Source organism: Diadema setosum, chromosome 7 (assembly GCF_964275005.1).
Source record: "Diadema setosum chromosome 7, eeDiaSeto1, whole genome shotgun sequence".
Lineage (NCBI taxonomy): Eukaryota > Metazoa > Echinodermata > Echinoidea > Diadematoida > Diadematidae > Diadema > Diadema setosum.
Window position 1 is genome coordinate 26,378,835 of NC_092691.1, and position 13,854 is coordinate 26,392,688.

General features: G+C 39.7%; 1 protein-coding gene across 1 annotated transcript; it reads right to left on the bottom strand.

The window, feature by feature from the left end:
- Positions 1–1,216: 1,216 nt before the first annotated feature.
- Positions 1,217–12,671, bottom strand: LOC140231033 (scavenger receptor cysteine-rich domain-containing group B protein-like). The gene is made up of 7 exons (XM_072311186.1): positions 12,587–12,671; positions 10,999–11,322; positions 7,567–7,893; positions 6,359–6,736; positions 5,812–6,135; positions 4,075–4,395; positions 1,217–2,550 (listed from the first exon to the last, which is right to left on the bottom strand). The coding sequence occupies exons 1-7, from the start codon at positions 12,669–12,671 to the stop codon at positions 2,030–2,032; spliced, it is 2,280 nt and encodes a 759-aa protein (XP_072167287.1). The 3' UTR covers positions 1,217–2,029.
- Positions 12,672–13,854: the final 1,183 nt, after the last annotated feature.

The window sequence follows — 13,854 nt, forward strand, 5'->3', positions numbered from 1 at the left end:
GTATGGGTAAGCGTGTATATGCGGCATATGAAAGGGGCATAATGTAATCACAACAAAACAAAAAACATGAATTTGCTAATTATTCTTTATTGCAAAATTAACAAACGTTTCAACAATTATCATCATCTGAATCGTACCAGCTGATTATGACAGTCGAATGAGAGTTGATGGTAGGTTTATAAAAGATTACTGAGGTTACGTCTTCAGATTTTCTCTCACTCCAGGGATGTCCAGTTCATCAGCTGTACATGAAAAGAGCTTTACTTGATTAAAAAGAAACAACTATAAACACACAGTAAGGGAAAAGAAATCAATATTTCAGTAGCATTTATGATAACATGGCATTTTATTTGACTTGTCATTCCTTAAAAGGGCATAATTTTTATAGATACTGAACTAAGAACTTTACCGTACTTAATCTTACTATACAATACGTCACAATCACAAATGGCAGTGCAAGGGTAACTTGCCATTAAAAGATGCCCAACAACCAAAATCGAACATACAAACGGAATTACTGAAGCTGCTGTCATGATGGGTATATAAGCACATCAAAAGCAATATATATTGCCTCTATGAAGTTACTGAGTGTGATTTTTTTTTATTGCAAAAGTAACAAATATTTCCACAACAGCGAACAGATTACCTAGCATGTCCTAGATCAGAATCGTACCGACTGATTTTGATAATTGAATGAGAGTTGATACAAGTTACAGGATTACTGAGGTACTCTGTCAACAGACCTTCTGTCACTGTAGAGAATTCTGATATCTTCAGATGTCTAGTTCAAGAAAAGAGCTTCACTCGATTAAACACACACACACACGCACACAATATGGAAATAAAGAAACTTATATTTCAGTGGCTCACGACAACATGGAATTCTATATTACTTTTCATTCATTACAAAGTGGAAAGTACAATTCTGCGGGCACTTCATAGGTATTGAACTGCCATCTTTAATACCGTATTTGTATCTTATAATGCGATACGTCACAATTACAAAATTCAATGCAAAGGCAACTTGGCATCACGGATGATTAATAACTGAAGTCGGTCATACAAATGGAATTACTACAGCTGTAGCCATGATGGGTAACTTTGACAAAGAATAACTATATACACGTATGTGATATGAGGCATTTATACAGACATTAATTCAGCAACCAGCAATCGGTGCTGAATAGGGTTAGTAATTGTTGTCATCAGTGTTAAGAAAACTCTTGAGCTCCTGGGTAAACACAGTATACACAAAGTTAAGGATTATAGGAAATGTCTTTAAAAGGAATACTAAACTAGTGCTGCGTCAAAGGTTCAAACTTCAATTTAACTAAAGAAAAAATCCTCCCAAATGAAATACTCTCAAATTTCATCCAGATTTTCTATCGGGGTCGTAAAATCATGTACTATACCTTAAAGGGAAGTATATCTTTAAGGTATTTGCTCGCTTGATTAAGACTACTTGCTCTTGCCCACTGTATTCAAGGTCTGCGTGTGTTTCATCAACCTTTCTATTCAATGATTCAATTCAATTCGACTCAATTCAAAATGACTTTATTTCCATATAGAGTAATACAAACTAATAAACATAACGCTTACATGAGTATATAATATTTAAAGGAACTTTGAATCACGTAAGATTCAACAAAACATGAATGCAATATTATAATGATATCAACTTTGGTTTGGATAACTACACAAGTAAGCTTAATATCATCATTTGCTTAATTTGCTTACTCGTTAATATCATGTAAATTGTATATACAAAACGCAGGCAACGTATATACTTTGCAAAAATTTGTGGAATGTATAATATCTTGTAGGTGGATTTCTTTAGTTGTTTTTTTTTTTTTTTTTCAAGAGCTACAGTCGCAGGAAAAGATAAGATATCGCGTTTCCAGGAGGGGAAACGATTAGAAGAATATCCCGTTTCGTTATAAAATCATCGCGTCGTGAATAATACGTATACTTATGCTCAATGCCATAGTGTGTCTGACCGTGAGCTTGAAAATCATACCATTCAGGTGCTTTAACAGAAGGTCGCAGGGTACCCAGGTGTCTTTTCGGGTGCGTCATCAGTGGCAGTTTCGTCTCCGGCATCCCCTGGAGTATCTCCTGTAGGACTGCTGAGTAAACGGACCGTAACACTGGGTGGGACGGTGGCTGCAGTGTCAATGGGAGGTCCCGTCACTGCTGGCGACGCCGGTTGACCGTTTGGATACGGCACGTAGAAGAGCCTCTGAGGAACCTCCACACCGTTGCTGCTCGGCGCGGACATGATTGCGGCATAACTGGGTGGTGGTGCCGAGTAGGGAGGTGCGCCTTGCCTTGGGTAGTTTCCAACGCCACCGCGGGCAGCTGCCGTGTCGGTGGTGGCGGTGGGATTCCCGCTGACGGAAAACACGGTTGGTGACTGACGTCGTCTCGTCTGGCTGGATGCCGAGCACACCGTTCCGATGATGGTGAGGATGATCGTGAAGCCAAATGCTGAACACACGACAATAACCCCAATCAGCCATCCAGCCATGCCTTCTTCTTCGTAAGGTGGATCTGCACATGGCAGCGATAAAACAGAAGAAAGCTAACATTACATGAATAGATCGCTACTCATAATGGTGACCATCATACATGGCATGGTATGTTTTCGCATAACTACAAGCAGCCGCTGTCGCGAAGCGACAGCGGTTGCACGTCTACTCCTTCGCAGACGTTGTTATTTTCAGCGGTGGGTGTACGTTTCCTTCATGAATATCTTTATTAATCGTGGAAAACTAAAATATAAGGAATCCCCGTAATCTATGATAATCATTCAATAATCGGTATGCGTATTCTTTTTAATTACGTCAAAAACCCACCGAAATCCGTCCTTAAAATCAGGTCTGTAAGCGTCCGTATTGCTTCACTCCTCATCTTCTGCGTGTTATTGAATAGCAATCACTCTCCTATACTACAACGTAGCTAGTCGGAGCGAAAGTGACGTCAAATCATGAGAGCAGCACGCGCGGAAATACATGTACGTAGAAGACGACAAGCTTTACGTAACACAAGAAACGCACGGGCGTACGTAAAATGCTACCACGGTACCTCGGGTTGAGCGTTCGTGGTAGTTCGTTGATTTTGTGAATCATCGCACAATCTACTCCGAAAAAATTCAACAATGAGGTTTGGATACCAACAAAACACCAAATTCAACTCAACCATCAGCAAAATACGATATAAGTGGGTGGTATTACTGTTAAAATCAAACAAAATAAAAGACATTTTTGTGGTCTTGCCGTCAAAAGCGACGGTCGTTTACAACGTTTAAACACTAGTACATGTCAGACTGCTTTTTGCACAGCGGTCTGGTCAGGCTAGTTTTCGCAGTGTTCCCTTTTAAGCCTTCGAACGGGCCCTACGTAAATACGCTTAGATGTTATATGGTAACCCTACTACATATCGACCGCCCTTAATGAAACCGACCGCGTAGTATTGGCGCACAGAACGCTTAGTACGCACTTCACTGCGCGCAGAGCACATAAAAATGGATTGGCTTTGACTGTTGGTGAGGATGTGTGGGAAAACGCGAAAATTCATTAATGGTTTGAATCAAGGACAAAATTTCGAATGAATATTTTAACCGAATCGTAATGTAATGTCTATGGAAGTTTCTAAAAAGCTTCGTACAACACGGTGTTCAATGCAAGTCGGTTTGTGTGCATTGTCAATGCAAAAACAGCGGTCGATCTCAATGAGGAGCGGCACCGCGGGGAGCTAAAAAGAGGCCACGCAAGTTCGACGGCGATATTTTTGCACTGAAACTTCGAACTGAAAAGGGAACAACAGCATTTGATAGTGCTGGATTTTCTCAATCACGTAGGTCAAGTTTTTACGTGAATTTCAGTGTTGAATATTCTTATCAAGCAAATAAAAATCAGGCGGTCGATGAGTAGTAGGTCCTACCCTACATGTTATACATGTAGGCCTACTATTATTATTTGGGAGAGAAAGCAGACACATATTCGAAGGCTACCACCAGTATGGTGATATAACCCTTTGAATAAATGCCTATCCGCAAAGCAAAGGGATTCTTACCAACAGAGTACGAGCAATGGACTCCGACATCCTCACTGTGGAAGCAATTGTTTTCTCCCCAAGGCCTGTGGTAACACGACGACAGTGACCACTCGTATCCGACGCAAGATACATCGTCGAGGTGGATAGGCCCGCTCCCTTCACCGTAGTGCATTTCAGCAAAGGCGACGCTGGTGTAACCAAGCTGGCGACAAACGACCTCTGCCTCGTCTTCACCCCAGCCGTCATCGCACACAGTGCCCCACTCACTGTTATGATAGATCTCCACTCGACCACGGTCTGAGGAACTTCCGTCAACGAGACGGACGTCGCCCTCGTTGACTACGGCGATGACATTGTTCGTGGGGAAAATTCAAGTTGTGACAAGATGTGAAATATCAAACATGAGTCAAAGTTTGCAGCTGCTTGATGGATAAACTTACTCTGACATCAAAGAAGGATATGACGAGGAAAAGCATCATTCCATAATATAAATCGTCGTGCGCATAGCAGAATGTTGTTAACGCGCTTCCCTGCGCATGGCAGAATGTTGTTAACCCTATGAGCGCACTCCCACAGCCTAGCAACAATCTGTCATGTGCGGGGAAGCGCGTTAACGACAATCTGCCATGCGCACGTCGAAATATGAAAATCTTTCAAAGGTACAGTAACAAAATGTTACCGATAACTTGAAAATGCATAGAAATTGTAAGATTTTGATTTGATGATCTTTTAAACGATTAGAATGAAGAAACCTACACTACAAAAGTGCGAAATGCCATGGGTAAAGATGTCAGAAGCAAAATTCTCTAAGGCCCCGGTGACACAAAAGCGAAGACCGGTCGCCGACCATTCTACGACTTCTGAATCTCAATTCACTTGGAAGCCACAGATCCTTAAACTATAGCATTTTGGAAGTCGGCAAATGGTTGTCGGTGGTCGGCAACCAGATGTTGTCAGGCTGATGTTTACAATGCTACATCGAAAACTTCTGTTCACCAACATATTTTTGGAGCTTGCAATGGACCATGAAATTGTCACCATCCTGCTTGCTCGGTCGGCAACCAGTTGCAAACCAATTGCATATTAAAGAAAAAAATCTGATCAAATGGTCGCCAAATGGTTGCCGACCAGACTAAAAGTGTAATATTTATGCTACTGAAAAACCTTTTTGAGGTTGTATGAGTCCAAAACGACCGAAAAGCGCTATCCAACCTGTCGTCAATGGTTTGCAAATATTATGGTCTGCAACAGGTCGGCAACCGGTCGGTAATCGGTCAACATCCGGTCACTAATTAAAAATCTTGGGGCCCGGTCGCGGATTGCATGCCGATATTTTGATTGTTTTTTTTTAATACTTTAGTTGTTGGAAGTCGGCGATCAGTCCTCACTTATTCTCTAAGAATATAGGCTAGATACCTCTGATATTTCTGCCTGCCGCGCCATTTCTTTGTTATTGTATGAAATCAAAGGGATTTCTGATACTACGACAGGGTCAAGATATAGGTACAGCAAGTATTACTTATAAACATGAAGTGTGTGAGGCAGAGTCAATTCCAAGGGATATCCTTATTTTTGTATTCATTGAATCATTCTGAATGGGTAAAGATATCAGTACATGACGTATGTCAATTTCAGGGGTAAAAATTCATCTCAAAACAAGAGCCGTATAAGTGATTAATGAATAGTCACCTTCTCGCGTTGTCTTCACAAAACGAGACATGTTTCAACAAGTGACCCTCACGCTTCCATACTCACCATAGCTGTACGTGCTGCACCGCACACCGACATCCTCGCTGTGCCCACAGTTGTTCGAGCCCCAGGGCTCGTGGGAACAATACGACAGACGAGATTCAGTGCCCACACATCTGACGTCATCTAAATGGATTGGGCCTGTTCCGGGCCCGAAAGACTCGCTTAAGTAGATAACACCTCCAAATCCGAGTTGTCTACAAACTACTTCTGCCTCATCCTGGCCCCATCCGTCGTCGCACACAGTACCCCATTCGTTGTTGTGGTAGATCTCAACTCGTCCGCGGCCCGACCAACTGCTGCCAGCAAGACGAAGATCGCCTTCTTCCGCTGTATAATGTTGGAGTAGAATATGAATTGATTACGACATCCCTTTCTGGGGTAAGTTGGGACTTAGATAAGAACTCTCTATCTTTTTTTTTTTTAATACACATTTCATTTAATGTGGTCGATTGCTTTTCAACTTGTCAAAGTAAGCCGGAGTAAATCTAGCATCTATCGATTCAACCTCAATTTACGCATAAAGAGCAAATTGCATTGCATGCCAGCTTACCGTTAGAGGTGGTGGTGGTGGAGGGAAATGTCGTAGACGGTGGAATCGTCGTAGGCTCGACTTCAGAATAGGAGCATGCTATATCCACTTCATAATACCCGGGGCAGTAGTTGGAATCAACCAACACGACGTTGCCGCAGTCCGAAAGCTCATCTTCGCTACCAGAGCAGCTTATATTTGTTAAGTAAAATGGCGCCGATCCATAGCCGTAGGACGATAGGTCCACCTCCTGATACCTAAGTTGGCGGCATGCGACCTTGGAATTGTTGAAGGTCCAATCATTGTTACAGATACTACCCCAGGAGTTCCCGTGGTAGATTTGCAGTATTCCTCTGGACGACTTCGTTCCTTGAACAAGTCGGACCTCCCCTTCTTCAGCTGGATTACGGCATATGTGTAGAAACATCAACAAAAATGTTTGCTAACATCCCATATGAATAACAATTGAGAATATGTAACTCCATGCTGAAATCTTGGCAACTACTGTCGAGTCATAATTCAAATTTGTTATGCTCCTTGATGGAGACAAAACAAAAAGATAGAGGGGTCGAAAAGGTAGTTTTCAGTGAACACATTTCAAACTTTCGTTTGCGATCACAGCCGATTATTTGCAGAGCTGGGCCCCGTTTTATCAAAAGATATAATCGATTATAAATTTCCTTACCACACAGCCTGTCATAGACTTACAGTTGAAATCAACTATATAATCAATTTTAACTCTTCATAAAACAGGGCCCTGGTCTATGCATGTACATGAATGGAATGCTTGATACGTTACGATGCCAGTGGATTATACCGTGGCACGCCACAGCTGGTAAAGATAGCAAGAACCGACACGCGCAGTATATTGTGCGATATATGATTTCAGTTTTTCGCGTCTATTGAAAAAAAAAAACAAAAAAAAAACGCGCTATTTCTGTTCTCACTGTAATCAATTTCGGCATTTCTGATCGCGACACGAAATAACGCGTTATTTAGAGTGCAATCAGAACTGCAAGTCTTAAGAACCGTTCGACACATACAACAAACAGGGGTTTCGAAAATAACGGACAAGTGGACAAGTTTGTTGAAACGCTAGTGCGTCAATTATATTGTTTACAGAACAAGTTAATTCACCACTTCTAAACAGCGGCCATAGGATGTAATTTTCTGTAATGTAGACGGCTGAAAAAAAAAGGAAAATAGAAACAATCATTCATCAGGCTTACCTTCATGTGTGCATATCACCCCTGCATCTTCGCTATGGCCACAGTTGTGATTTCCCCAGCCACTACTGCGGCACTCACTTAGCTCCGCTTCATTCCCATTGCAGCTCACATCATCGAGAAAGATCGCCTGGTTGTCTTGACCTCTGCCGAAGTATGCCGAACTCTTTGCGTAGAGGGCGCTCTGGAAGCCGAGCTGTTTGCACACGACATTTGCGTCATTGAACCCCCAGTAGTCGTCGCAAACGGTACCCCACTCGGAGTTGTGGAAGATTTCCACGCGCCCTTCGTGACTGCCGGATCCATCAACAAGGCGGACTGCTCCATCCTCTGAATAGTAGCAACAACAACAATATCAGAAACAACCAAACACAAAAGCACCCTAAAGAAAAAAACATAACAAAACAAAAACAAAACAAAACAAAAGCGACAACTGAAGGTTTATACAATATCAACTGACATCAGTTCAGGTTCATTTCAGAAATATACCTTGCCAATAGTTACATTAGATATTTATTATGAGCAATTACAAAATGCAGTCTATAGTCACAAGGTAAGGAAGAGACAAAGTACAAACGAGATAAACGTGACACAGGTTGTGGCAGACAACCTGGAAGCATAAATAGCATGAAAAACGATGCTGGTATATGTCATAGGAAAAGAAAATTTTGAGTGTCCAACATCATTATGCTAATTTTCACCATAGAGGGTAAATCCCATTAGCATACCTCACAAAAGGAACCCTCGATTGTGGTTCGGATTCACGCTAAGTTAAGGAAATAAAGTAGGTGTGCAAGCACCTTTGAGACTTATTACCTAAGACTCTTAGCTATACGTGGATATCTTTAATAATGAGAAACGATACCCAAATCTATATGCGGATACAACTTTCAAAGGCAAGTGATATCCCAATGTTTGTTCATTTCCATCTGAGATGATGGCTGGATATCCCATTATCCCATATTCAGCTACGCTATAAGCTGGTCTTTCATGGGGTCCAGTTGGATGTGAGGCTGGATCACTTCACCGGGTTAAATACCCTCCTCTTTGCGATGAATGAATGAAGCGGGATCTTTTACGTGCATGAGTTGTGACTCTCTCATGCACGGGACCTCCATTTTATGTGTTTTTGCCTCTTGCTAGAGGGGACGGTATGATTACACACAACATTGCTCAGTCCAGACTCGGGTTCGAACCTAGGTCCTCAGGATCGTGAGGCAGACGCGCTACCGACTGAGCCAACTCATCGCCCTTTGTATGATGATATGTATGTTGATATCATTATTATAGATAAATTATAATGAAATATATATGTGGATACCATTATTAAAGAGATACGGTAAGGTACATAATATTGTATATTATGATATAAATGGAAATCATCATCACGAGAAATCTATAGAAATAATATCCAATAAATAATATATGGATATCATTATCACAGTGAAGTGATATCCAAACAAACACTAGTATGGTAGCATATCATGTTGTATCATTATCAGATATATAGAAAGATGCCAAAATATATATGTTGGCATTATTACTAAAGAGAAATGATACCCATATGGTTTGTAGATATCAGTATTCAGGAGAAATTATACTCAAATAGTGTTGTGTACATCATTATTAAAGAGAAATGATACAAAAATGTCAATGCAGTGAATGTAGCAATATTAGTTGAAGAAATACAGAGTACCTCAATGAAGTTTTAGGAAAATCAGGCAATGTCACAAGTCATGAATTTTTACTGTTTTGGTACAGACATAGCTGGATGCGTTGAGGTCACAGCATATCCATATCTCGGGGTCCATAATGATAAGGGCGGGGGGGGGGGGGTGAGAGGGAGGGTGAGGTGCTTATGGCTGTTGTTTGTTTTCGTAAGGAGGAGGTTGATTTTGTCAAAAATGTTTTGTCAGAGAGCGAAGCGACCAAGCAGATCGGCTGTTCGAGAAGCAACCAAACATAATCTAAATTTACAGCAAAGTTTTGATTTATATTTCTCCTTTGATTTATGGCCTTAGATTGAATGCTTATCAGTGTTGACGGAAAATCATGTAGTTAAAACCATCCTGCATGGACGACAGCCAGTATGTATCAAAGTACAAGAGGCGTTGACAGGGGAGTGATATGGTTTAGTGAAGAAATATAAAAGTGGCCATATGAGCGTGTATTATACACTTTGAAAATCATTACATTATTATAAACACATGAATTCAACTTAAAGGAATTGGTATCTATATGAATTCCTTTAAACGCAATTAACGAGCTTTTATAAAGATATCGTAAAACACCTTTGATTTTCAGATAGAAGTGTTACAACCTCTTACTTTGTTACTGCTTTCTAAAGAAAAAAAAGGCAAACGGGACACCTCTTCCTATGCAAAATTATATGTGTGTGGAAAGGACATCAAAAAAGTTATGTAATGCAGCAATTTTTGTGACAAAACATATCATTTATATTTCAAGGTCAGAGTGAGCCATTCGCTCTGAAAGAGGTATTGTTCTTAAGTCTTTTTGTCATCCGCAATGAGGGAGAATAACTAGCGGCTGGAAAATTCCACACATTTCAGTAAGCTGCCGCTATACCAGGGTTGCCAGATCGCCGCTAATGATTAAGGCGAAATTCACTCAGTCTATTTTACTGCCAAAATAGGCCAAAGGTTTATTCTCAAGGCCAGAATTCATGGTCAGATTTTATCAGTACAATGAGAGAAAGAGGTGCACACCATGTTAAAAAAAAAATAATCAATTCATGACTATGTGATGCCATGGTAAATCAGGTCTATGCCTCAATTCCACTTTGAATATACAATTTGTATTACACTCGGTCATGTGAAGTCAGTTACAGCATGTGGTATTTGGCGCAGTCAATCATAGGGCCTACCTGCTAATTTTCACATAGTTTTGAGGGTTTACAGCTGTAAGTGTCTTATTGCTTTATTAAATCATTTCATTTTCAGATGCATTTCTCTCATATTTCTTGGTCACAATACATGATTCTGAAGCACATTTTCTTATCAGTCAAATTTCACACGATTTATAACTTATTCCATTAATTTGAAGTTTATAAAATGGTTTGTTTTGCTTTGCTTTTGATTTATATATTTCAGACCTCACGAGTAATCTGTCGCGACAGCAAAAATTAAAATTTTGAATGGTCACCCGAAAAGAAACTTTGTTTCGAGCCTTCATATATAGGCCTATTTATGTGTAGGGCCTATATATATATATATATATATATATATATATATATATATATATATATATATATATATATGTGTGTGTGTGTGTGTGTGTGTGTGTGTGTGTGTGTGTGTGTGTGTTTCATATTTATATATCCATATCATGATATTATGAAAACATTACCCCATTGTTTTATTGTCCCCGTTTGACTATATATTTCTCCCTATTTTAAGATTGTTCCTAGCAGCTTACCAGGAGCCGAACACACCACTCCTGCGTCCTCTCTGTGAGCGCAATTGTGGTTTCCCCATCCGCTGAAGGAACAGTCTGCCAACATTCTCTCAGACCCACTGCAGTCTACGTTGTCCATGAGAATGGGTTTGCTGTCACTCCCACGGCCGAAATAGGCATATTTCTTTGCATCGATGGCGTCCCGGTAGCCGAGCTGTCTGCAAACCACCTGTGCGTCCTCCAAGTCCCAGAAATCATCGCAAACTGTACCCCATTGGGAGTCGCGAAGGATCTCGACGCGTCCTTCGAACCTGTTGCTTCCGCCGACCAGACGGACTGTATGTTCTGTGTATCAAAAAAGATCGGGGATAGCATGACATATGTTTTTTTTTTTTCTTAGTGCTCATCTGACGCTCTAGATATTCTTTATCTATAAATGTATTATATAGACAATAATGACAATAATATTAATGATAATAATCATATATGCATATGCATACATTTCACTTGATCAGCGTATTGGCAGTAATAGTCACGATAGTAATGTTACGATAGAGGAATGCATTAAATGCCAACTGCTATTCATTAATATCCAAATTTTCGAAGGCCTCCCCGTCGTCAGGGATGAACATGCTAAATGTTATGCATATGCGTATATATATATATATATATATATATATATATATATATATATATATAATATTAGTTTGCATTTTACACTATTCCCTATATGTACCACATATTATGATATACTTCGAACATTCCGAATATTTTTCATCTTTGAAGATTTGACCATGAGCTGCTATACTGGAGTGTTTGTTACTTTTAGTAAATAAAAATGAATCGAACTATCATTGTAAATTTGCTTTCGGGGTCCTATCAGCATTTTATGTCACCATGCTTAATAATTCGGGTAGACATGTTAATTGTATATTTTCTTTAACATGGAAAACTGGCTAACAGGAAGCCCTTGAAGAATACCGATAGGAAGGTTAAACATAATGAAAAGACCCTACAGATGAAAATTGAGGATATCAGGGTGGTTTATCCACGAGAACAAGAAAGAAGATGGTGTTATATTCAGGTCAAGTATTTCTTTTTGAGAGATAATGAGAAACACCTTATCAAAAAACTCCAAAGCATACACTTCTAAGAGGAATTCAAAGTTTATTTGATGAAAATCGGTTGTGAAATGGCTCAGATATCCAAACCTTTTCATAAGTCCCCTTTCTTTATGATATATATCTCAGCCATTTCAGAACCAATTTCCATCAGAAAAACTTTGAATCCCATTTAGAATTATCTGCTCTTTCATATTTCATAAGAAGTTTTTTTATTATCACACACACACACACACAAATTAAAACCTGAAGGATCATCCCAACCAAAACTAGTATACTATCCCTGTAATCACCTGAGAAGGAAACACAATGTAATGAAATGATCTTCCAGGACTGGGTATTGTAATACAAACGTCAACATTTCAAAAATCCGTGATGATATCTTTTTAAGACTATTTATGAAGTCCATGCTTTCATGTCTAATATTTCCACAAGCATGATGTTTATTTCCCAAGAACCGCGGTACGAAATCAGCAATCTTTACTCACCTAACTGAGCGGCTGCATTTCCTAAGACGATGAAAAATACACAAACTCTCACCGTATGTTCCATAATAGTTACCCAAGCCGCCATGACAATACACGGTGCTGAAACCGCACTCAAACACCTGTAGAGTTGGCCAATACCTAATGTTGTTTTTGTGTGTGTCGTCTGTGTACCTCGGAATGAGCAATATTATGTTCTCTGCCTCAGAGGCACTGAAATGATCTACCGAAGGCATATACTGTCGTTATGATCGCCTTTGGATAACTGACGTTCAGTCAGCGAAAATTGCGATCAAAAAGTAAACAAACTTTTGAACCCAAACAATTATAGTAACATGCGTCAGTGGTACCGATCTATTCCGTCACGACCATAAGCATAAAACCTGTTAATATTAACTTGGTTAAACTCCTACATTGTAATATCTTTTATGATGTATTAAGACCTGTGCATCAAGATATTCATTTTTGTGTGTATGTGGGTGCATATGATATGTATGTATATATATATATATATATATATATATATATATATATATATATATATATATATATATATATATATATACATATATATATGTGTGTGTGTGTGTGTGTAAATATAGATATATACAATGGCAGTGTTATATGCGTGTGTGTGTGTGTGTGTGTGTGTGTGTGAACGTGTGTGTGTGTACGTTTAACACACTTGAATATCGACGTACCTTTGGCGAGCCTTTACTCTTAGCATGCTTAGTGACGTGACAGAGAACTTTGTAAACATATAACTTTAGAAATGCATCCTTTCTGGATGAAATGCTGCATACATATCTCTGTAACCTTGACTCTGTCAGTGAAATAAAACCTATTCGGCTTCAGTCAATACCCTTTTTCTGATTCCACAGCGTCTGAGTAGAAAACGTCTATGATGTTAATGCTGTACTTCCAATGCTATGATGACAGCGTAGACACGTTCGCGGCAGTGTCACAGGGTAAGACGAATAGAAGTTCAAAGATCACACAGTAGCCTATCTAAACAGATCTATACCAGAGAGATAGGGTGTTCACATATTATCTCTACGAGCTGTACCCTCCCTCTTCACAATACTTCCGCCTCTACCTCCCTCCTCTCTCTCTCTCTCTCTCTCTCTCTTTCTCTCTCTCTCTCTCTCTCCGTCATTTTCAGAAGCTTCTTATTAAATTCTCGCCTTGGAAAGGACAGCTCATCCCACAAAATTATTGACAAGCAACCACAAAGCAACATGTTACTCTCATTGATACCATATCACACTGTA